This window comes from Pseudonaja textilis, chromosome 1 (assembly GCF_049901715.1).
Source record: "Pseudonaja textilis isolate UNSWEBS1 chromosome 1, rPseTex1.2, whole genome shotgun sequence".
Taxonomy (NCBI): domain Eukaryota; kingdom Metazoa; phylum Chordata; class Lepidosauria; order Squamata; family Elapidae; genus Pseudonaja; species Pseudonaja textilis.
Window position 1 is genome coordinate 92,618,730 of NC_141990.1, and position 26,531 is coordinate 92,645,260.

The 26,531-nt window shown below is 36.3% G+C and overlaps 1 protein-coding gene across 2 annotated transcripts in view; it reads right to left on the minus strand.

The window, feature by feature from the left end:
• The window catches only part of NCOA7 (nuclear receptor coactivator 7), a 75,947-nt gene that overhangs the window by 44,501 nt on the left and 4,915 nt on the right, over positions 1 to 26,531 (minus strand). For both annotated transcript variants that reach the window (XM_026705458.2, XM_026705457.2), the window contains exons 2-3: positions 10,363 to 10,485; positions 6,829 to 7,073 (exon numbers count right to left, since the gene is read on the minus strand). In XM_026705458.2, coding sequence (XP_026561243.2) covers positions 6,829 to 7,073; positions 10,363 to 10,412 — 295 coding nt within the window. In that variant the 5' untranslated portion in view covers positions 10,413 to 10,485. The remainder of the gene's footprint in view (positions 1 to 6,828; positions 7,074 to 10,362; positions 10,486 to 26,531) is intronic.

Below are 26,531 nucleotides of genomic sequence, written 5' to 3' on the forward strand. Positions count from 1 at the left end.
TAGGATGGACTGCATTCTAACAGTTTGCAAGCTGGAATATAGATCACGACCAGCTGTTTCTGCAAGATCAGTTTTTATCCTCCACCTGCTGTTCTACACAGGTTCTACACTTTTGGTATCTTTGGAAAATTAATGCAACCAAGCTTAATTCTTAATTTTAGATTGCTCTGTACTAAATTAGTGCAAAATCTCACAGGACTCGGCAAAAACCTAATTGTTAATGTAGCACAAGAAGATTTGGAAAATTATAGAATCTCTTATTCCTGTTATTGTGAGTTATTGTGCATAGATTTGAGCTTTGCATTCAATGTCACCATACGTTTCTTTTACCCCACAGAGATTTTATTTCTACATACTTTGGTGTATATTCATATACAAACACTCAAAATCGATGCCTGTAACAACCATATTACATGACTGATGAAGTGGATTCCAGTCCATGGTTGCACATGCCACAATCATATTAAAGCGTATCCATTCAAAACCAAGTCTCCTTCATTAAGGTGTTACACCAGTGTATCTCTGACAGCTTTAGGTGCTGCAGAATTCATTGTTATATTTATGACAATATTCAAGTCTTTCTTCTAAAAGGGTTCAAAATTGAACACAGCGCCTCTTCCGACTCACTTCACTCAGAGAAGAATTTATACTAAAACATCTTGGAGAAAATGCTAACCAGTGGGATGTGTAAAGTGTCAGGGTGATTGCAAGCACATTTAGACATTAACAACTTTCATTAAAATGTGAAGTGGTAGAAAAAGATAAAAGAGACTGAAATGATTTGTAGTTCTCTAAGAAAATTACGTTTCTAATTATATAATTAGATAATTATTGGCTGATCTGTGGAGACAGGAGAGGAGGAGGAGCAGGAGGAGGAGGAGGAGGAGAGGAGGAGGAGGAGGAGGAGAACTACAGCACAATATGGGAAAATAATGATTTCAGAAAAGTTCAAGAACATTATCAGTCCATTTTTACCTCTGTGCATATCCCACTATCCATATGCTCATTCACAACAAGGCAGGAGAGAAACAAGTTTTAGAATGTAAAGACTGAAGGAGGCAGCTAGGATGCCAGACCTTCCCAGCTGAATCCAGAAGGATTAAAAGAACGCTACCAGAGATAATAGAGGGCAGGTGGTATGAGGCCAAGAGCCAAATGTCCTGTACTCCTGGGATGCGTAGTAGGTTTCTTAGATGTAAATAAGAAAGGAATAGAAACAGGAAGCCTGCTACATTGCTTAAAAGCTCTTCACCAAAGGGACAAAAAACCAAGGAAATACTGGAGAAAAACTTCAACATCATAGTATTGTAAACTACAGAGTAATTTGTCTGCAGCTTAATCCAAGGGGTGAACCTAAACTCTATTTATATGTAACAATTTTGGATTAGTGAACAGATCATGATTAAAATGTGTGCCTTCCTATAATGCATCAGCTAGTCAAAATCTGTACAGCCAATTCCTTGTTATAATATTTTAAAATGCTCTCCAATGTTAGACTAGGGAGGTAATTGGCCAATCAAACCAATAAACAATACCATCCCTGTCCTATTGTCCCTATTTATTCATACCTATTTCCTGTATTCTTACTCATGTTTATACTTATACCTAGTATCTTGTAAGTGATTGACAAATCAAATAAATAAAAATAAAATATATAAATAAAAATAAATAAAATAAAATCAAGATCAAGAATAAGCCATCCAATAATACATTTACCATGAATGAGCATCAAAACAATCACAACATTAGAGCAATGAATCAGAAAGTAAATGAAAAACAAATGGGGAAAACAATTAAAAGCAAAATTGGCGTGGCTACTGTGGGGGGGGAAAGCTAAAGAATGAAAAAAGAATGTATTCAGAATATATTCTGATTCTTCTTTATATGTGGAAAAGAAGAAGTTGTGCAGACAGACTAATGAGGAAATTCTAGCTGACTGGCACTATTACAGTACCAAAAAGGCCCTATCCCTAATCAACCCCAGACAGGTTTATTTTGGGCAGCAGAAAGAAAAGTTTGTTGTTTGCAGAGTGTAGCTCTTATGCATAATTTTGTATTTATTTATTTATTTAGTCATGTTTATATAGCATGTATATTGGAGGTGGCGACCCTTTGAGAGCTGTATGCAACAAAATTTCATTGTAATGTTTGCCAATTAGTGTATATTCAAAGTGACAATAAAGTTATTCCAAGACTAAGTCTAAGGAACAACATATGGATGAAGACATTTTTAAGGACAAAGGACCTGAGCTACATACAAGAATTTATCAGTAATAACCACCTCCTTGAATTAGAAGAGTTGGAATTAATAAAACAAATTCAACAATAGGCATGTATTAGATTTCTAACTCATTAGTAATCAGTGGCAACTCCTAATTATTCAGGTCATAATCCAGTAACTATTAAGACTAGGTAGAAGAACAATCGTAATAATTTACAATTATAATACTATTATAACTATTAAACTGTACTCTTACTAGGAATTAAAGAGCTTCTTCCAAATCAGCTTAATCTCTATTTAATGTCTCCCTATGTACAAGGGGAGAGTGGAAACAGTATTAATTATGTTTGTAACTGCTTCAAAGAAGATCAGACATAACTTATTTAAATATTCCTTTTCTTTCTTACCTTTTTATAAATCTCTACCATCATTCACTTTTTCTTCTTTCTTTCCTATCTTATCTTTCCTTTTGTATTTTTTTACTTTTCTATATTCTTTACTTTTCTGAAGCTTTTAACTCTGTAAATAATTTTCAATTAAAGTATGTATCTGTATATTTGTATATAAACAACTATCTTTATATCTCTCTATGTATATACCGATATCTACAATATGGGTTACTACTTTAGCTTTGTGAAAGTGTTATTTATCTCACTTGCATCAAATAGAAATAAAGCCATACAAAAACAGAAGGATACATTACTGAATAATCTGAAACAATTCGAATCAAGGCATAAATGTAACTCAATTTCAGATTTAGAATAGAAGATAAAGCAATAAGGAAATCAACTACATTTACTGGATATAAACAAGATCCACAGGAAGTTGAATTTACCAAAAATACTTTGAAAAAAGCAATAAATCAGATAAATTGCTGACCTATCAACTGCATAAGGAACAGGATAAAATAACGATTATTTCTATGCTTGTTTCCACAGCAAAAGAAAGGATGCAACAATTTGATATTATTCTGGAAAACAATTATGATCATTTCTGAGACAAAGAAGCTTTTTTTTTTTAAGAACAAGTTTTATTGATTTTTGAAGACAAACAAAACATAAAACATAAAAGTATAAAACCTCCTTTCTAAAAATTACTTATAAATTTTAACAAGGCAAATAAAGCATTATTTTTTAAGACATAGTTCCACATTATCACATTTCCATTTACACATATATATCTTTTCCAAATTTCTCATTGTTTCTCCCTACACTTTTATTCAATTATATTTCTTTCTATCAAGGTTTTATTAATTTTGTGTGTTTTATTAAGCACACAAAATACAAAACATAAAACAAGACATAAAAAAAATAAAACCTCCTTAATTGTCATTTATACATGTCTTTTCCAAGTTTCTCTCCCTTTAGTTTTATTCCTCCAAGGTTTTATTAATTCACAATCAAACATAACTAACCAAAACACAAAACCTAAAACATAAGACTTCTTTTGAAAAGTGGCTTAGCCCCGGGTTACATCTTTTTTTATAGACCTAAATCAAATTCATGCTCACTTTATATACTGTTCATATCTTATTAACCATTTTATATTTTCTATATAACTTCTCCCTTCTTTTCACTCTCTTAATTATGTTTTATTTATTTCATCTTATTTCAAAATCATTATGTTTGTATCTTTTGTCCGTTCTTTTCCAATCATCTATTTATGTCTTCTCTTTAGCAAAGAATTTCCCCTGTAATCACTTTTAAAGTGTGATGCCTTCCCCTAAAGTAAAACTTAAAATAATACATAATTTCCATCCTGATTCTGCGTAGTACATTCTACATATTACATCTTAAAATAAAAGAATAATAAACTTATAGTATAGTTAAGTATATAATTTCCATTCTAATTCTAATTAGTACATTATTTTAGAATAAGAAAATGAAATACTAAGTTTATAACAACATTAAGACAATAACGAATTAAACTATAACTAAACATTAATCATTTTACACATTCTCCTTAATATTTTATTAAATATTGAGATCTATCATTATTAAACATTTTAATATTTTAATAGTTTATTAAATATTCCAATAGACTATTTCAAATGCAAATACTACAATACTATCTTATGTACTCTTGCAGAATCTTTCTTTAATTATACACTATCCACTATCCTTTATCTCTAAAAAAAATCTGCTTTTTAGCATCTTGTTCTAGCCCATGGCTTTTTTTCCCTTTTTCCCTCCCTTTCTTCTCTAGTCTGGTCTTTTTGCCACCACCCCCTCCTAACCTCCCCCTTTTTAACTTCCCCTCTCTGTTGTAATTCTCTTTTCAATTGCTTTCTAACATTGTACCTTTTTTTCACCCTATTTTTCTTTTTCTTGGTTGTTTTATTAAATCTTAAATTCTCATTTTTCCTTCCTCTCTTCCCATTTTCTTCTTAATCGAACTTTTTAGTCCATTAAAGATGGCTTCTTCCTTTTCTTCTTCTTCTTCTCCTTCTCCTTCTTCCTCAAGTATTTGCTGGTACGTAGAAACTGCCATTTCTAAAAAGTGGAAGACAGCTCCCAAGGAATCCTTGCCATTTTGCTCTCTTTCTTTTAATTTTTCATATTCAATTTTTAGTTCATCCACAGATGGTGCCATTGTAAATTTTTAAAAACAACCCAGTAATTTCCAAATGTCAAAGTTATCAAACAATCCAAACAAACAAAAATTATTTCCTCTTCTTCTCTTTACAATTTTTCCTCCAGGGACAAAATCCCAAATATATTTTAAAAGCCGTATTACAGTTAATTGATGGTCTTATAATCTTCAAGGTGTCTCCTCCAGCAAATTTTTAAAGATTTTTTTTTTTAGTCCTCTTCTTCCCACTTGTAACAAAGAGCTTATTTTTACCTTTAAAAAGCAGGTTTTTCTGTGCTCATTTGCTTTCTCCGTAAGGAAGGGGAGTGAACTTTCCTTCAGCACTTTCGCCGCTGTAACAACTTCTTTTGGAAACAAATGTATCAATCCGATAGTCAGGTTTCCAGGGTGTTTTAAAAGTAACTTAATGTCCCAGTTCAGCCAAGAAAACTTTCCTTCTGGCTCTTCCTCCTGCACAGTCTTATCCGGTTGAAGATTTCTTTGTGGCTGCCATTTCTGACAGCCACTCCACCGCCTCAGGAAAAAGGAGTCTAGCCGGCTGAGGAAAGGGGGTGCAATATCCCCAGACCCCTGCCCGGATCTCCTCTGTCTTCCGCTACCCCTTGAGGGTAGCGACAACCCCCAAATCCAATTGGATCGGGGGTACCTCAGCGGCGAGCACAGCAGGGACCTGCAGAGAAGCGGATTCCTGCTGCCGCCGAAGCCTTGCAACCAGAAATCCCAACAAAGAAGCTTTTGACAGAATTTGGCTTGGAAGGCAACTGATGCCAGTGCAATTTAACCAGATGTTATATACAACTATTGTAAAGGCTGGTTGCTACACTTTAGACATCCTGCAGTTTTTAGATAGGCTTTAAGGCCATACCCTTATAGGTCTCATTACAATAATTTAGCTGGGAGATTACAATATATGGGTAGCAGTAGCCAAAATAGCTCTCATCAAGAAAAGATGCAAAAATTATTCACAGATAAAAGCAACGTGCCTAGCCCCCATAGTGACTTACACACTCAGGGACAGAATTCATAAATTGCAGACTTGAGAAGAAGACATCTGTCTGAGAAAGGAAATGCCAAACCTTTAGACTTATCTAGATTCAATTTCAATCAATTAATTTCTATCTATCAATTTCTATCTCTTCTTTATATTATTTCTATACTCATCCAGTCCATGCGGAAGGTCAGTGCATCTGATAAGAAACCAACTAGGGGTAAAATTGAAATATTTATCAACCAACAGCTAGTATAAGATACCAACAATATTACATGTTTCTCTGTTCCAACCTGTGCTGCTTTAATTGCAAAAGTAAAGAGATTTTTAAAAAATGAAATATAAAAGTAGAATTTACAAATTTACTATTTTTCAGTCAGCCACTTAGTTATGCAGAAATTTCATCATCTGTATTATCATATTTAACATGTTTGTATCCCAGACACAATGCCCTTTTGAAGGGTCAAGTGGTAGTGCTGCAGCATATATGCTAAGCATATTAATTATGCTAGCAATATGCTATATAAATCCAATAGCAAATTAAATCACCTAATTTATCGTTTTGAAACTTTTCCAAACATCTCAGCTATTTCTAATTGTCCTTTCAGAATTAGGCAAATGTATGAGATAGTTGCATCTGGGGTGCACAAAACCAGGTGACCATGTGGTAGAAGGGAGGGAAAGAGATTGAGACTTTGCTGCCATCTAGTAGTCATTAGGTAGACCAGCGATTGGAGAAAAAAAAGCAGAAAAAACATTTGGACATTACAAACCATTCTTTATGGCAGTTGGATTGGCTTTTTCCAGAATTGTTGACATCTGACTTTTAGCCAGTTAAAATGCCAATCATTATTCTTACAAATAACAAAGTGTTCTTATGAAAAACCAAGTATGGCATATCCCTCTTTTAGAGATGCATTAGAGTCACCCTGAGGGTCAGATCAATTAATGCCAGGACAATTTCCTGCCACTTCTGAGACAGAGAAATCATGGCAAAGCATTGGTGTGGATAAACCATTAAACTCACCAATGCTGTAGTATCGTTTAAGATCAGTTCGCCTAATATCCTTTGGTTGACTGCTCTTTTTCTTTTTCTTCTCATAATCCTCCTTTTCTGCAGAATGCTTGTAGTTTTCTTGAGAACTGTTTGTCTGTTCTAAAATGATTTTGCTCCCATCACTTTTTCCAGTCTGAGTTTTACAGGTGTGAGTTCCAGATGTGTTTGGAGGTGGCACATCTGTATTTTGTTTAGCAAGCTTCTTTTTTTTCAAACTAGAGGAAAAAAGAAATAAATACAAACTTAGCATATAGGAAAGAACAGTGGAATAAAAGTAATGGTTGAATAATGGCAATTTAATATTGATGAATTATCCACTATTACATACACATACTTCTTGCTGATGAATCTATCCATAACTGGTCCTCACAGTCTCTTCTGGTTGTAGTGCTATATGTTCTTCTTCCTTACATTTGATAATATCAAATGGCTATTTTGATTCTACGCTACCATAGGGTTCTCATGCCAAAACCACTCATTCCAAAAATGTAAAATAGCAAGGATAAGAAAATTATGGATTGGATTAACATTGCAACAGGTATTTCAGAATACACGGGGATACCTATCTGTGGCTCATTAAAACAGCCACATCTGTTTCCACAACTGATGTATCAGGAATATCCCCAAAACAGCCCATACAAAACTGGAAAAAGATGCAGCTATTTTCATTAACTTTTAGCAGGAATGCACTCATGCCCCTACATGTCCCTAAACACCTATTGAAGCACTTAGTCACTCCAGCTCTGCAGTATTTTTATTTGTTCCAAGATCAATAATCAGAAGTGCACGCAGCATTCAAAATATGGTTACTGATAAATAGATGATCCCTCTACTAGTACAAAGTACTACAAGGGGTGGAAACAGCGTTTTCCAGCAGTACTTCTATGCTATGGAACAGCCTTTCCTTGGAGATTAGATTTGTCTCAACATAAATGAAATTTTGGAAGATGTAAAAGATAAAGTTCATTCAGACAGTTTGTTTTAGTTTGACTATCACAATGATGTATATTAGCTTTGGTTGTTTTTAGGACTGACTTTATTCTGAATTGTATTTATTGTTATCCTCCTTTTATTATTATTTTATAAATAACTCAAGGGAGTGAACACAAACTTCTTCCTCCTTTTTTCCCCACAGCAACAACCATTTGAGGTAGGTTGGACTGAAAGAGCATAGCTGGCCCAAAGTCATCCAGCCAGCTTTCATGCCTAATGCAGGATCAGGGTATGAACTCTTCTTATTTCTAGGCCAGCACTTAACCAGTATACTACACTACACTAAACTGCTCTCATATTATTGTGTATCATTATGATCATTAGTATCATGGATGTTCTTAAGCATATTTATTTATTTATTTCCGCCTACTCACCATGGCAACTTAAGGCAGCTCACACAAATATAAAATCATCATATAAAAATAAGAATAAAACAATAAAACAATACCCCCACCCACCCACATCTCGGCAACAGCACATATTTATACGAGCCATTTAATGGGCTCCTTCCTTCTCTGGGTTCCCCAGGCCCACTGGCAGAACCATGTCTTCAGCGCCTATATAGTACACTGGAGACTTTTTAAACTGTTGTTATTTGCTACAAAAAGTCTATAATTTTGTGGTGGGACAGAAATTAATGTCATGCAATAAAACATTAAAAAATTAGAACAAATACAGATTTATGTAAGGACATTCTAAATATGCCCAATCTGGTCTCAGAAACTTGGATAACAGATAAAATCTGTAGGAATTTCCAATTGTGGAGGTAAAGTAAACTTTGGCCTCCAGGGCAAATGTATGAAAAGAAAGCAATATAGTTCTCCCATCTTAACTGCTTATTCATATTTGCTTGCAAGCATAATGAGGGATAGAAGAAACACGGAGTCCACAATTTACCGCCCAGTATAAGATCTAAAACTCCTGCTACATCTATGAAGTACTTTAAATTTTTCTAGGATAATTTTTAATGTTCTTCTCTTTTGTTCCCGTTCAATGCTTGTAACATTATTTTGTGTTTTTTACATGCAATGCCACTATATTCTTTCAGCAACATTAATCACAGATTTCCCTTCTGTTTCTACTAATATCCTGCAATTAAATAGTATGTAAAAATATGTGACATTTAACTTGAAGATGGTGCGGATCTCCACTGCCTTTCTTTCCTACTGATACTAAAAACAACTGGAAAAAAGCTATCTCTTTAAAGTGAAAAACAATATATTGCATCCATTCCTTTAACACCTTTGGGCAGCTTACAGAAACAGCAGAAATACTATTAAAACAATCATTAAAACAACAAGTCAATACATTTTAGAACAATTAAAATCACCCGACACATAAAACAGGTAAAACAACTGAACCAATTCATAAGCATGGATACCTAAGTTGTTCCCTAAACTGTAATAAGAAGGGAGTTTCCTTCACTCAATGGAAATTTATTCTACCACATGGCTGCTGAGATTGGAGAACAAACCATAGTTGTCAGAGCTATCTGTGAAGGATATTCTTCAAACAATATCATTTTGCCATTAATCGTATTTAAATGTAAATATACTTTAATGTGCCAAATTGTTGAGTATCATTTTGGGGCATTTCTGGAGAAAAAAATTAACACCAAAATTCATTGTTCATGAATTACAAAAGAGCAGTCATAATTCTTCCAAATGGATTTTTGGAAATTTGGGTAAACACCAAATCGTATTTATGGGCACACAGCAGCATAGTCCCAAGCATATTTAACCAAAACACAATAAGCATAATGGCATGGAAACAAATGTTTTAATAAAATATTTCACCCACTGATGTGAATAATAGAGGCTTTTCCCAACTAGTGCTGTATCTCTAATGAAACAAATTAATATTCTATTAATATTCTAAATATTATCAAAATTATTGATAGTTATTTTAGTTTCTGAGTGTTTTATATGGACAATAATAATAACAGCAAGGTAATAACGGAGTGTCTGAGTTATTAATTCTAAAATAGAATTTATAGGATTAGAACATTTGACTTCAAGCGTGACCATTTCTGTTTATAAAACAGATGTAAATCTCTTGCAAAATCATGTTAAGCACTGATAAAGGCTTTGGGAACTAAACAATAATTTGCTTTGTGTGTTGCCCAATTTTGTACAGATGACCTGTGCTTTGCATTATTGGACAGCAATAACGTACCCTCTTATCTGAGAATATACCTCAATAAACCCAATGGAACTTATTTCAGCTAAGTAATAGAATAAACTAATAATGCAGTTTTGACTCCATCACACTGCTATTAAAATCAAATAAATTTGGAGCAATTTGATTCTACTTTCAGTGGGATGCCCCAATAGAGCATATATATTAAAGGAAAGAAATTTCAATGTGCTTTATATTATACAGACATAAGGTATCACAGACAAAACCCAGCATGACACTTTTTCCAGCAAACCAAGTCCAAACATCATGATAGGTAAAGCAGAAGAGGGGGAAAATGAGCATTCATACTTAAGAAACTGAAACAATCCTTACCGGGCAAAGTAGCTTTGTTTTCGTTCTTTTTTTTCTTCCTTGGTCTCCATAACAACCAGTAAAAAAGGTACCAGCAAAAGGGGCAAAGGCTTCCAGTTAGTGCCTCATCTCCAGGCAGAGTCCCTGCATTAAGGGAGAAAAAAGAAAAAAGTCCATGAACTAATCTGTTGGCAACATCTGATTTATTTGCGAAGTTACAGCACACAGTCTCGCAGCAAGTACATTTTAACCTGGGGAAAAGCCAGTCACATGTCAAAGAACTTATTGTGCCCAAAACAAAAAGAAGAAAAAAAAAGGGAAGAAAAACAACTGCCAGGGCTCAGTTCATTGTATGGAAATAAATGTTCTATCTCTGTTCCTTCTAGGCCCAAGAGATACATAGGAGCTTCTTTTATGAAGGCATCTATGAAATCTGCTACCAAATGAATGAAAGGCTTATGAATTAAAAGTACTTTACAAGGACTTCATTCCAGGTCCCTCAGCAATTACCTGAATGCACAGCACAGTTACTCTTGAAGCTCCTTTATCTTGACAATTTATTAAATACTCTACAGCTAATAATTCTCAGGAACATGTTGGAGTTTAGTCATCAAATTCACATAGTATTATTATCTGTTTGCCTGATGACATGCATAAGAAATCTGGAAAGAAGAAATGCTCCCGAAGAGTTGTGGGATTTTGATGTTTCTACTTGTCGATTGTATTTTGACACTTGTCTCCCTTCCCCCAAAATGAACAATTATAATGGAAAAGGTCTGCTCTTCCAGCTGGACCCCTTGTGTTTCCAATCATTAGCACACTAAATTAAGAAGAAAAAAAATTAAGCTAAACCAGGATAGAGTGGCAATACAGATAGTTCTCAACTTACAACAGTTCATTTGTTCAGACTGTTCAAAGTCACAACAGCACTGAAAAATGTGACTTATGTCGCAAGGTCATGCGGTCCCCTTGTATGACCTTCTGACAAGCAAAGTCAATGGGGAAGCCAGATTTAGTTCACAACCAAGTTACTAACTTATCAACTGCAGTGATTCACTTAACAACCGTGGCAAGAAAGGTCGTAAAATGGGGCAGAACTCACTTAACCAATGTCTCACTTAGCAACAGAACTTTTCAGCTCAAAGGTGCTCATAAGTTGAAGACAATCTGTATCAACTTTAGCTATCTTCATTCTGAAAAAGCAAAAGTTTGCCTGGAAGGAAAGCAAAGGGTACCAAGAAGGATCCAGAATTTATTTTATTTTATTTATTTATTTGTCAAAAGCTTACAACAGAAACAAGAATAAACATAAGTTTAAATACAAGAAATAGGAACTAATAATTGGGGACAATAGGACAGGGACGGAAGGTACAATTGCACGCTTATGCACGCCTCTTACAGACCTCTTAGGAATGGGGTGAGGTCAATAGAGGTTAGTTTGAGGGTAAAGGAGTGGGGGTTTGAGCAGGTGACAACAGAATCAGGTAGTGAGTTCCAGAGATTGACCACTCTATTGCTGAAATCGTACTTCCTGCAATGGAGTTTGGAGTAGTTTACATTAAGTTTATATCTGTTGTGTGCTCTTGTGTTGTTGCGGTTAAAGCTGAAATATTCATTAACTGGTAAGATGTTGTAACATATGATTTTATGTATTATGCTTAAGTCCAATCTTAGCTGGCGTAGTTCAAGGTTGTCTAAGCCTGGAATCTCTTTTAAGGCAGTATCTTCATTAGACCAACTATGATTCTACAAAACACTAAATTGCCTTATAAAAATAAAAAAATGAAAAGCAAGTTTTATTTCCCTGACTACCATCAGAGTAGATTCCTGATAGTACCCAAAAAAACAGGTTTGGAGATTTGACTGACATTTGGAAGCTGCAAGACTGGCATAAAAATAGAAACAATTAAAACAGAATAGAAGACTCAGTAAGGTCAGTTTATTATTTCCAAAGCTGAAATACAAAAACAAAACCTCCTTTTCTTCCCCCTTTTCAAATAAAACTTAAGTTTCTGAAAATTGTGGTACAGCTGGTTACTATCCCAAATCTCACATATGTAGCTGAAGAACAAAGCAGTAACCTCACAAGTAAGTTCGGTATATTCAGGCAATGGCATTTCTTTTGTTGATGGTTGCAATGTATTTTCATTTTGCTACCAAAAACATTAGTCATGGGGTTGCCAATACAATACTTGTGAAGTTTCTTGTTGTTTTTCAATTACACATGGGGGATCTGAGGATTCTGCAAATTTAGTTACTTGACTGTATGAACGGCCTATATTCTTATGGCCCTTTTCTCCAATCAGAAAAGGCATGACATCATTTTCAAGCAAACAAATCTGTTATTATTATGAGCCTGCAGTTTAAGAAAAATACAGTAGTTGTCTCAAATAAAGGGAGCAGGGAAATACTCTGTGACCAGCAACAATCAAGAGTACATCACAACTGACTGAATTCTTTCTCCAGGCAAAACAGCCATCTAATTAAGACTGGATGCTCATGAAAAACTGCTAGGCTAATGAGAAGTCAAGGAGTAAGCGCAGCCTGGACACCTTGTGGAGAGTTTGTTAGACAACTACTCTGGGAACAGACAAGGATGCTGCTATTTCTCAAAGTTACAATTGAAGTAATTTGTCTTGAAGGTAAGAAAAATCCAAGGAGACAAACAGCTTCAATAGACAGACAAAGCCTTAAAAAAACCCACCGAACTGAACCCAATGGAGCATACTTTTTTGCTTACATTTTTTTTGCAAGACATTTTGATGGATAAATCCAAAGTCAATGAACTGTGCACTATTCATATATGAACATAAATCAGTTTTATGCTCTAGGTTTTATGTTCTGCACTGATGATGTTACCTACTGTAGTTTGGTAATGAAATGTATGCAAGAAAAAAAATCAAAGTCAGAGAGCGCCAAGATCACACAATTTTATGTTCTTTTAATTTTTTTCTTCTTCATTTTTAATTTTAAAAACTAATACATTGCATTTTTCTCACCAGCATGAACTCAGATTGACATTACTACAAAAAATAACATGGAACCATATTAACATCATTCTAAATCAACCTAAATCTGTGATGGTGAACCTATGGCACGCGCACCATTGCCAGCTGCTCTTTTGGTTCTGGCGCACCAGCCAGCTGGTGTTCATGGGCAGCGGAGCACCAGAAAACGGCCTGAAAAACGGCCCGAAAATAGGCTGTTTTTCATTTCCAGGCCTTTTTCAGACTGTTTTGGGGCCAAAAACGGCCTGAAAAAGGCCTGAAATGGCCCAAAAAATGGGCAAAAAAACAGGCATGCGTGCTCTGGCCAGCTGGTCTTCGGTTTTCTGGCGCTCTGGCAAGCACATGTGCTTGCACGTTCCGGTTTTGGCACTCAGTGCCAAAAAGGTTAACCATCTCTGATCTAAATCAACTGCAAAGGGAACATACTGTAATAATAATAACTTTGTTCCAATAACTAATCAATAAGGGATAATCCATAGTACACTTTGCTTCTTTTTAACAGGAAAGGTATTTTCACATTTAAAAATATGGTCCTTAGTGCTCTCCAAGCTTGCACTAGATGTTCTACACTGATGAGTCTGCACTAATTATGCTATCAAGTTTGGGTAATTGCATCATACTCATGTCAGAAGCACCAAAACGCTTCCGGTTGAAAGAATTAACCAGTGACATCACCGTTGCCTAGAGGACGCCCACTTGGGGGCTCCTTTCATGTCCCCAGTAGGAGCTGGAGCAAAGGACTGGAGCTCAGCCCACCCCATGGCAGCACTCAGGCCTCGAACACGAGCTTCCTAACCTCCAATCCAGTACTAACCACATGAGCCACCGTGCTTGAAACATGTTGGGGATGATCATGGAGATGCTGCAATGATCGTTAAGTGTGAAAAAAAGATCATAAGTCACTTTTTTCAGTGCCATTGTAACTTTGATTGGTCATAATGAGCTGTTGTACACTACCTGTATTTTCAGTGCCATTGTAACTTCAGTTACTAACAAATGGCTGTAAGTCAAGGACTATGCACAGATCTAAAGAGATCTGAGATCAGTGACTTAATACCAGGTGACTAGCAAACACACAAGTTAAACAATTACAGATTTCAAGAAGGTGACACTGATTGAAAATGTCATATTGTTAAGCAATCCCTATTTCCTTGACCCTTGAAATACCCCAAGGCTGTAATTTCTCTATTTCCAAACACTCAGACATGCTAATTATTTGTCATAATGAAATTTCTTTTGAAATTTAAAACATTCAAATTTCATAGAATAACCTTTTACATTGCAAAATCCCTATCTGGAGAGCAGCTGCCAAGTTAACAGCTCTTATTTAATTTTCCTGGTAGAGACATAAGAAATCTGACAAAAATTATTTGTTTAGAATGCTTAAAACTTTTCAGAAACAACCATGTATAGTTAAGTAGGCAGAATGTGGCCTGAAAAGTAAGCATCCATGGTTCAATAATAAATGTAATTGCAACAACACCATTTCACAATTTATGATCATTATGTCTTGGGTATGTTTAGATGGAACTGTTGTCCAATAACATGTACAACTATGGTTTAGATCAGGGATCAGATGGCTGGGGAATTCTGAGAATTGAAGTCTGCCAGGCTTAAATTTGCCAAGGTTGGAGACTCCTGGTTTAGATCAAGGATTTTCAACTTCATGAGGTTAGTTCACTCAAACGCAACCAAGTTTTTATTTTTAGAGCTTTGCCTCTTGAGTAGGTTTCCAGGATTTTTTTTAACTAACAGATTCTGCAACTTGAAAAAGTTTGAAAACCCCTGGTTTAGATCACTATCTAGCTAACTGGACCATAATTTACCCTCTTTTCAGGAGATAAAGAACTATCTAGCTGTTAGATCTCCAATTTGGATACCACAGTACCAGTAAAGACCTCCTCTAATGCCCAACATGCTCTTTGCCCTGTTTGAGTCTACTTCTTTTCTGATTCTATTCATTAAAAAAAATATAAGAGAAAGCCAAGCATTAATTTCAAGCGTAATACCACTTCATCTCAGGTACATCAAGAACAGTGGTGGAATTCAATTTTTTTTACTACCGGTTCTGTGGGCGTGGCTTATTTGGTGGGCATGGCTTGGTGGTCATGTCACTGGGTGGGTGTGGCTTAGTGGTCATGTGACTCAGTGGGCGTGCTTGGTGGTCATGTGACTGGATGGGCACCGCTTGGTGGTCATGTGACTGGGTGGGCGTGGCCAACTCAATGTCACTCATATCAAGAGGTACCTCACCTGGCCCCTCCCCTCCCAGCCATTCCTTGTCACCCAGCCTCAACTTATCTATAGTTCTGTAAAAATGTTGTTCACCTTTTTTGACTTTATTATCTGCCTACTATAGATGTACTTTCATGGACCACTGAAAGGAGGAAATGGCTCACATGCTTTACTCAAGAGGATGATAGGCAACAGGCTTTTAAGGGGCTGCCACAAAGAAAGGGGGACAATGTATTTGCCAAAGAAACAGAATGCAAACAAGAAGCAATGGATGGAAACTGAACAGAGAGAAGCAACCTAAAACTAAGGAGAAACTTCCTGTGAGTGAGAACAATTAACCAGTGGAACTGCCTGTCTCCAGAAGTTCTGGGTGCTCAATCACTGGAAGTTTTTCAGAAAAGACTGGACAGCCTTTTCTCTGAAAAGGTATAGGGTTCACCCCAAGGTCCCTTCTAAGTATTATTCTGACACCTTTCCCAGGATTTCTACTCAGAGTTTGGCATCTTCAGTTTTCTTGCCTGAGCTGGGGGTTGGACTAGAAGACCTCCAAGGTCCCTTTCAACTCTTGCTAAACACATGTGTATTTTATGCTCTGGACTATTGACACTGAATGCATGTAAACCCTGAAAAATATGTGGTAGCCCTGGGCAAAAGAAAGGCAGAAAAATCACTCTAGGTGTAGGGACAGTATAAAATATTACCACATGGTAAATAGTGGAACAATTAAAAATAATAGCGCAGAGTTTTATTTCTCTCTCTCTCTTCCTATTTTTTTCTTTCTTTCTCTCCCTTCCTCTTTCTTTCTTTTTCTTTCTTTCTTTCTTTCTTTCTTTCTTTTCTTTCTTTTTTTCTTTCTTTCTTTCTCTCTCTCTCTCTCTCTCTCTCTACACGCATACACACACACACACAGAGAGAGAGAGAGAGAGAGAGAGAGAGAGAGAGCGCACTTAACAGACAAGCATTTTGGAAGCAGCTCCTTTAAATTTCTCCAAGGCTGGAGTGGATTCCCCCACCCCCTCTGTCAGCCCGCACTCCTCACTCCAGCAGTTTAACTCACAAGGGGAAAGCGATACTTGCAGCATCCATGCCTTTCTTCCTTTCCCCTGGGGAGAAAGAGGACGTGGGGAACGTAAAGCTAGGAGAGCGATCGCAAGTGAGCGACCGGGTGACTGGGTTGGGGGTGTGGCCAGCCAGGGGTCGCCATCGGTTCGGTGACCCAAGCCAAATAATTGCTACTGGTTCGCCCGAGTAGGTGCGAACCGGTAGAATACCACCTCTGATCAAGAAGCACTTTTAGAAAAAAAGATCATTGGCTGGTTTGGTTACAAGCCACTACTCTGTTTGGAAATATGACTACTACATAGAAAAAAAAATTAAAGATTAAAAAAAACATCCTGGGAAATTAAAATGGTGAGCAACCTGGGTGATCAAAATGCTTCAATTATGAAAAACAATGATTGGTTTTCTTTTGATGTGGTAAATAATAGTAAATAATATACTGTATTATTCAACCATTCATTATTGAATAAACCACTATTAGCTATGTTCATATAAAATGCCAAAATATAAATCACAATTTACACATTATACAAGTTCATATCATACTCTTAAATCATAAGAAAATAAGCATGGCTGGTTTGGGAATTCTGGGAGTTGAAGTCTCCCCATCTTAAAGTTGTCATAGTTGAGAAACACTGACACAGTATTTTAATCAGCCAAGTTTTTTTTATATTCATTAAGCCGGAGGGTATTTTTGGCCTTCCAATCTCATATAAACCAACCTTTGGCTTACTGTGACATGCAAATTCAGCCATACTTAAAGTTATGGCTTAGCATAATGTTTTAACTCTGTTAAAAATGTGGCTTGCTTAAGAAATCAATATTATCTGTTTTGTAACCTATTTGGTTTGAAAGAGAAGGACAAAGTCTACAGCAACTTAAAATTGAATTTAACAACTTTCTAACAATCAGAAAGCTCAAAAGATGTGCACTTTTTAAATAAACATGCAAGAAGAGTAGCAGAACTCAAACCAGCATTTAAACAGCGCTCCAGATACATTGGCATTCAACCCTGGCACTGAACCCTGATTCACTTTAAAGATTCACTTTAAAGAAAGCACTTTAAAATGCTTGTAATCAAAAAGCATCAAGCATTAGTTGCCCAATAGTTTGAAGTGCAGGAATCTAATCCCACTGGTTCTAATCAAAAACTAGTTGACAACAAAACCTAATGCATGACTAGTAATGTTGAACTTTAACCATTTATTCTGGGACAGGATGACATCAGGAACTTTGCCAAGGATGGCCACATATGGTTCTCAGCCAAATTTCAAAAACCTGCCGAATAAAAAGGAGAGGGAGGAGACAGAGAAGGGGTATAAAAAGGGAATATGAGGGTGCCATATGCAGTGATCGGTCGATCCTTCTTTCTTCTGATTCTGTGGGTGTCGTTGATCCACCACTGGTCTGCTGTATCCATCACATTACCACCAAAGAAAGACAGTTCCATCTTGATCTACTGGCTGCAAATCACATCATTATCATCATATAACCCTAGGTGGTCAAATCATCTTCCCTCTACTGAATCCCAACCAGAGATCATCCTGCTGCAGGTCACTGAGACTACCTATACTTTGGGGGTGGGGGGGAATCCTTTACAAGCCAACAGTTTCTGCAGTGGAGGTTAAACATATCATTCAGACTTTGAAACTGAACAAGATACTTATTGAAAATCTTCTCCCAACAGAACTCTGGTGGCAGCCTCTGATGGCAGACTTGCTCTTTCTTGTGAACAACACTGGTCTTATTCTAGGAAGATAGAAAGGCGCCTACTAAAACCCTTCCTACTCATACAGGGTGTCCTTGATTTATAATCATTCATTTAGTGACTGTTCGAAGTTGCAATACACTGAAAAAAGTGACTTATGATCATTTTTCACGCTTACATCTATTGCAGCTTCCCTGTGATCACTTGATCAAAATTAGGAAGCTAGGCATGTATTTATGACGGTTGCAGTATCGTAAGTGCATGTGACCAAAGTGATCATGTGATTGCCCTTTGCAATCTTCTGACAAGCAAAGTCTGTTCTGACCTAGGCTTCCTTAGAAAGCATAAAACACAATCTTAGTTCCGGAAAAACCTTTTTTATTTCTACGGCTGTGAATTACGTTCATTCACAGCCTGCAAGGCTTCACAAACAATCTTTCAGGGGAATGTTTATAAACACCCACCTTATTGCACTTGGAATGCTGCCAGAGAACTAATTGCCAAATGCAGGGCAAGGCCAAACATGTCACAGTGTCAAACAGAACTTTTCAAAACTTGAATCGACCAGACAAACTGTTTCCTACAAAAGCTCACATCAAGTTAACTCCTCTTTTATGTCCTATGGGAGGGGCCAATCATCTCCGAGGTGTGACCTTACTCCTGAGTCGACCCCACTTTCTCAATTGTTCTTGTCTTCTGGTAGCCCTGTGCATGTGCAGGCTGGGAACCAGTTCCAGAAGCTCCCCTGCTTCACTGCTGTCCGAGTCTGAAGCTTGCCCTGGCCCCATCCCTGCCTCTGATGCAGAGCCTCATCTGAGCCCTCCTCAGCCTCCAAGACTGGTCCAGATTCCTCCCCAACCTCCTTGCTACAGTCCGACTACGCTGCAGCTCCGTCAGCCACCGGTGGGCCACAACAAAGTCAACAGAGAAGCCAGGTTCATTTTAACAATCAGGTTACTAACATGAGAACTGCAGCGATTTACTTAACTGTGGTGAAAATGGTCATAAAATGAGGCAAAAACTCACATAACAATGGTGTTTTGCAATGGAAATTTGGGGCTCAATTGTGGCTATAAGTCGAGGAACACCTGTATGAAGACAGAGCTATTTCTTAAGACCTGCCTTAGGAACTGATAAGACACTTCGGTCTCTGTGATCAGAGCTGAATTAGGCATGCAAACTATTCAAATTATTGGCGGAAGATCTTACAAATGGATCCCTGTAAATAACTCCAACTCTGCTAGTCATATTTCTAGCCTCCACTGGAGTAAATGGTTTTTTTTTAACACAATGGTGGTGCTGAATGGTCTATCACATTCTTACATATTTTCCGTTGGACAACAGGCCAAATTAATCTGGATGTCAGTGCTCTAAAGAGTTGTTTATAAGCACTAAATCTCAAAAATGGTTGGCCAAGAACAAAAAGGCATTCAACGCAGAAAAATACTTGATTATTAGACACAGAGACAGGAATGTTTTTTTTTCCAGGAAAAGATTTAAACTGCTGGACTCCATGGTAAAATACAAGGAAATCTAAAAATATCATGTTGGGAAAGGAAGTGCATAGTGGTGGACTAGCTATAAAAGAGATTACATACATATTTATATGTCTCAGCCAACAGCCTAGTATCTATATATCCATTATAACTTAAAACAGTTCACTGGTATCCTAACATTAGATTGTCTTGTTTCATTCAAGGGTAAATGTAGTTAGCAGCACCCCAAATTTATAATTCAGACTTTTCAAAATGAGAAATATTATTTTAGCAGAGTTTGGGTTGGTTGCAAAGGTAAAGAACCTTTTAAAAATATTTTTATATGCAAAATAATTGAATGTGTTTTATTTTTTTAATGTGACAATACGTTTTGAGTTTGACATTCTGCTTAATGAATAAAAATAACCTTATTCTTCTTTTTTTCACTGGGAGGCCCCAACCTATGTACTGTATCTTGGGAGAGGGTTTGTTAATGCCTAATGCCGGTATATGTATGGAAAGCAACAGAACCTGTAAAGTATAAATAAATCCACCAGAAAGTTTTCTTTCCATTCAGCTGTTACACCTGTACTTTACCTGGATAAAGCAGATCCAGCCACTAATACACATACTCAAATCTGATTACTGTAATACTGGACACTGCTTTTGAAAAGAGTAAAAAAAAAAAGTCGGTGCAAAATGTAGGCCATGTTAATCCCATTATTCCAGTCTGTTCTAATTGCAGTTCTTCTAATTTGGTGCACTGCTATTTAAGAAGCTGTGCAATTGTGCATGATCCTTCAATTCCATTCAGGACAAAGATAACAATACAATACAAAATTCAAACAATATAAGATTCACCAGCAACCTGGCTATTTTCTTAAAACTCCATTTTAGAAATTCCTTCCTAGGAACACTTAACAGATTCTATTCCTAAACTTTAGAGATTATCTTTAGAAATTGTTTTCTTATTTCAACAAGCTTTCAGTTTGCTTCTTGTTACTTTCATGTTTTTTCTTATTCTTTTCATACTGCTGATTGTATTTTAAGTAAATATTATTGTACTGTTAATTCAGGGATAGAAAACAGACAATGAATATTTTTTAATACAAAAAAGGTTATCTTTATCTGCACCCAGCTATCCACTGATAAACCATTAAACAGAAAAGGGAACACAATCTATTCCTCAAAACATTTTTCTTAACAGCACTTGCAGATGGCATTGTTTCCACTGCTCCAATCTCTCCCAAAAGCCTTGAAATCAGCTGTGTGATTGTTTTTACTCTTGTTGACTTGAGAAGGCAATCAGTGCTCCCTACAGCTGACTGGTGGAAATATGAAAATCAGTAGCAACTTAAGCTACAAGCACCTTCAGAAGTAAGAAGAATCTCCTTGTTCCACTCTTCACAGAAAAGGTGAAAAATATCTATACAACCATAATTTTCTGGATATGCCATATGCTTTTCTCAGGCTATTTTTAAAAAAGTAAATCAGGACAGTTGGAATTGAAGTGAAAGCTGCCATCATTCCAGACACTCTTCTAAGTAAATTTAACTAACTAGCGGTACCTGAACACATTTGTAAGTGGATCATAAGCTTCCTAACAGGCAGGAAGCAGTAGGTGAAGCTAGGTAGAATCACATCTGATACCTGTACAATTAGCACAGGGCCCCCCCAAGGCTGTGTGCTTTCTCCACTTCTCTTCTCCCTATATACCAGTGACTGCAACTCAAACGATCCATCTGTTAAAATACTGAAGTTTGCTGATGACACAACAGTGACTGGTCTCATTCGAGACACTGACAAATCCACATACAGACTGGAGGCTGTTCAATTTGCTTCATGGTGTGATTGAAACAAGCTGGAACTGAACACACTCAAAACTGTAGAAATGGTGGTAAGACTTTAGAAGAAACCCTACCGTACTACCACTTCTTACAATACTAGACAACACAGTATCAACAGTAGAGACCTTCAAATTTCTAGGTTCTATCATATCACAAGACCTAAAATGGACACCTAACATCAAACACATTATCAAAAAAGCACAACAAAGAATGTTCTTTCTGCACCAACTCAGAAAGCTCAAACTGCCCAAGGACCTGCTGATACAGTTCTACAGAGACATTATTGAGTCTATCATCTGCACCTCTATAACTTTCTGGTTTGGTTCTGCAACCCAACAGGACAGACACAGACTTCAGAGGATAATTAGGAGTGCAGAAAAAACAATTACTACCCACCTGCCTTCAATCAAGGACTTGTATACTGCACGAGTCAAAAAGAGGGTTGTGAAAATATTTATAGAGCCCTCACATCCCGGACATAAACTGTTTCAACTCCTTCCCTCAAAACAATGCTACAGAACACTGCACACCAGAACAATTAGACACAAGAACAGTTTTTCCCAAAAGCCATCACTCTGCTAAACAAATAATTCCCTCAACCCTGTACAACTATTTACAACATATGCACTACTATTACTGTTAATCTTCTCATCACTCCTTATCACCCATCCCCTCCCACTTGTGATTGTAGGACTGTAACTTTGTCGCTTGTATCCTTACGGTTCATATTGACTGTTTCCTAGTATAATTTGATTGCTGATTGTACCCTATGACTATCATTAAGTGTTGTACGTTATGATTCTTGATTCTTAACAAATGTATCTTTTCTTTTATATATACTGAGAGTATTTACACCAAGACAAATTCCTTATGTGTCCAATCACACTTGGCCAATAAAGTATTCTATTCTATTCTATTCTATTCTATTCTATTCTATTCTATTCTATTCTATTCTATTCTATTCTATTCTATTCTATTCTATTCTATTCTATTCTATCATGACAGTTGGAATTGAAGTGAAAGCTGCCAGGCTGTCAAGTCTTGAATCTGGCTGCATACAAATTTCCAAAGAAAGCTGTAATGATAGCATGACACCACAATTTTATGAACAGGTGCTCAACCCATGATTGCAGGATGTAGGGTAGATCCTGTCTGTATCTGTCTGTTGAAGGAGGAAATAATGGCTCACTTAACCAGTGGTGGGATTAAAATAATTTAACAACCAGTTCTCTGTCCCAATGATTTCTTCCAACAACCAGTTCACCAAACTGCTCAGAAAGTTAACAACTGGTTCTCCCGAAGTAGTGCAAACTAGCTGAACTCCACCACTGCACTTAACCCCCAGAGGCTGGCCAGTCAAATGAGGCAAGAATATGCTATATGACTGTTTATGTAAACAGAAAAGATCAGTCTTGGTACTATAATTCTGTTTTGATTTTTAGATGGCATGTGAAATTGACTTGATGGATTAAGATCAGTGTTTCTAAAAAGAGTGCCTTTGAAATCTACTAGAGAAAGGAAGGCACTGGATAAGAACAAGAATACTCATACTTCACAGAAGTTTTCAATGTGAGCTGCGCTGCACCTGAGTCCAAAGAGGATTGGCTCAACAGTACAAGGGAGACCCCACTAAATGAGCACAACTGTGTTGATGCCACATCATTGCAAAATTCATATAACATTATCATGTCCCAATATAAACCTCTTATAGGTTGAATACAGGGAAATTGAGGGACAGGGAAATACATGGAGGGTCTCCCTACTAAATGGTCCCAAGAGAAAAGGTAATGTTTTATTCAGCTTGCTCAGGGTACAAAGGCGATAACTGTAAAGAATACTCACATTCACTCCTTGTACTACACACTGCTGCTGCAATGCATCTTTTTTTGGTGCAAATATCAACTTGGCATCAGGGAATGCCAGAAAAAAAGAACTAAGAACAAGCCAAATATTTATGTATTTAGCACATTTTGTAGATCCCACCAGAAAGACTTTCCAAGCCACAAAGGGTGTAAGCTACGGCTGCAACCCTCGCAGCAATTTCATGCAGATCACTAACACTACACAATCATTCTGCACAACTATGGCCTGCCCTCAAGAATACTTCCATATGATAGTAGCAATCCACCTGACATTTACAAACTTGCATTACAGATGGAAAATAGACCTTGTCTGTTTGGACTGAAGCATCAATGTAGCATAATCTGAAGCCAACTATTATTGGTTTAACCACGGCTATAGAATAAGTCACAACCACTGTATCAGCATATGTTGAAGTGTCATTTACAGATCATAACCTTGGTTTACACATTAAGTTAAGCAAACTGTATTATGGCTTTGCAGGTGACATGAAGCCAGCTTCATGAACAAAACTGGGAACAGACATGCAAACTTCACATGCTTCCTCCTTCCCTCTTCACCAAATTGCTAATCCGGACTTCCTCTTTAAAAGGACAGTAACTTTGGACTTTCAATAAGTAGGGAAGTATTATTATAACTGAACTCCTGTGAAGATTGGAAGCAATTTTATTTCCTGTAATAGAAGCAGAAGTATATTGAAGCCAGGAGCGAATGCTCAATTCAAATCTGAGTCTACATAGTAAAAATATAAACTGTTCAAATTGCCAGTGCAAGACTATCTTTCTTTTTCTTTCTCTTAAAAGCAACAAACTTTGAAAGTGTATTTAAATTAACTAGGAGGGGGCCAGAAATCCCATTCATCAAGGGAAAACAAAACAAAGTTTCCTGTTGCCTCCCAGTGAATTGTTCTGTTTATCTCTGCTGAAGAAGGGGCCAGAGATCCCCCCTTCAACACCTTTGCATCTTTACTATCTCGAAAACTCAATCTACAGAACAAGAGAATGTAACCCCTTGCTCATTGATTGTTTTCAAACAGCCCAGGAAAAGAGATATCCTGGCAGTTTATCAAGAGTTATAAATCTCCTCTCAGATATCAGCAACAGCTAAGTAAAACAAAACAAAGCAATAACCCTTTACTTACCATCTCTCATACTACTTCATTACTTTCATTATCTCAAAAAAATTAATTTCTGTAAAATAATTAATTATTATCAAATGATCAATTGATTTATTCTTTTTATTGCTAAGTATGATTGAGTGTTTAGTGCATATAGTGTAATTACTGAATATCTGATTAGTAAAATCAGTGATTTAGTGAATTTAATTGACCAGTGTGTTTAGTAATTACTGTAATAAATTAGGCTGTTTGTTGCTTAGCAAAATTATTTGATTAGAGTGATTTGAATATACAGGTGAGTTCCTGATTCCTTTCCATGTGCCAGTAGATTTACATAAGTTAATAAGTGAACTGTCCTTTGCAAGCATAGGGAATGGACTCATATGACATTTTAAATCAAAAACAGTTCAGATATTAATATGTTTTGAAAATGTTGCTTTTTCTTTTCCATTCAATATTAAAGAACCAATACAAACAAAATCTTTTCTCCCACATCCTTTTCACCAAGAAATTACTATTTCTCAAGAACAAAAATCACTAATTACTAAAACCACAAAAAGTCTAGATAAATATAAAACATATACAAAATGCAGATATGATAGAATTAAAACAATAATAATGACAAATTAAAATCTGTTTGATGAATCATGTCTGAACAAAAGAGGAAAATGTGTAGGAGTCTGAAATTATCTGGTTTTGTTCTTACAAAAGTACTAAAGTACTAAAAAAAAATACAGCTGTGCCCTTACATAATATAGTTAGTTATAAACGGGGCAATCCATTTCATTATTCCACTCCTATGCCTTTTCAAATGGACTGCAGCTACAAATCTCAGAATTTCCAAACCCATCTGGACTGTTAATAAAATTATGACAATGGAATGTTAATAAAATTATAACAATGGAATGGCTGAACCATAAACTTAAACAGATCAGTTTTTTCCTTTTTTTCTCAGTGCCTTCCCACTATTGTATTACTATTGTATCTTGTTTGGAAGTGCCCAAAACACATTTCTTAAATGATCAAGATCCAAAGCTGAATCCTGAGTTCTCACAAGGAAGTGCCATCAAAACTAATAGTATTGGACTAGCTCAGTGGCATTGAATTATGTTGTTCCAACTACAATTCATAATTTCTTTGACCTCTGACTTTGCTGGCTGAAGCTGGCAGGATTTGAAAACAGATCCACAATATATGTGCAGCTCTAGGACAAACCCAATGACCCAAACATAAAGCATTTCCATATCAAGCTACTAATGAAAACGACAACTTCTTCTTTTGTTATTATAGGCTTTACTGATTTATTTTATTTTCATTAAAGTTATTGGATAATATGTGTTCATTAGTACTCATGCATCATCTGTGCTTAACAATAATTCTGACAACAATTGTTCAAAGATTGTTCAAACAAAAGTCTTTCTCTTCGTGCCGACTTGATATTCTTGAAACTGTAGTCCAACAGATCTGGAGGCCGTCATGGTTAAAGAAACAAAATAAGGCTGTAGTTTGCTTTGAATTCACTTTGGAAAAGATTTTTGGGATATCCACAGCATTTATCTTTGACTCATTAAAGAAGCCATATCAGTTTTCCTAACTACATGGCTGCAGCTCTTGCATATATGGATTAGCCACAATTCTATTTCAATGTATTCCAAAATGTTCGTGACCCACATGCAGTATTTTTTTTCTACCACCAGAACAAGAAATAATCCAATTAGCTTCACATCACTAGCTTTAATAGCTAAAATATATACAAGCCCTTCAGTAGACGAAGATTGAAATATGGCCTAACAACACCATCTTCAAAGGATAAAACCAGTGTCTAAGCACTTCAGCATTTTGACTAAGAGCATTTCTCAGGAAATGAGGTCAATTTCCTTA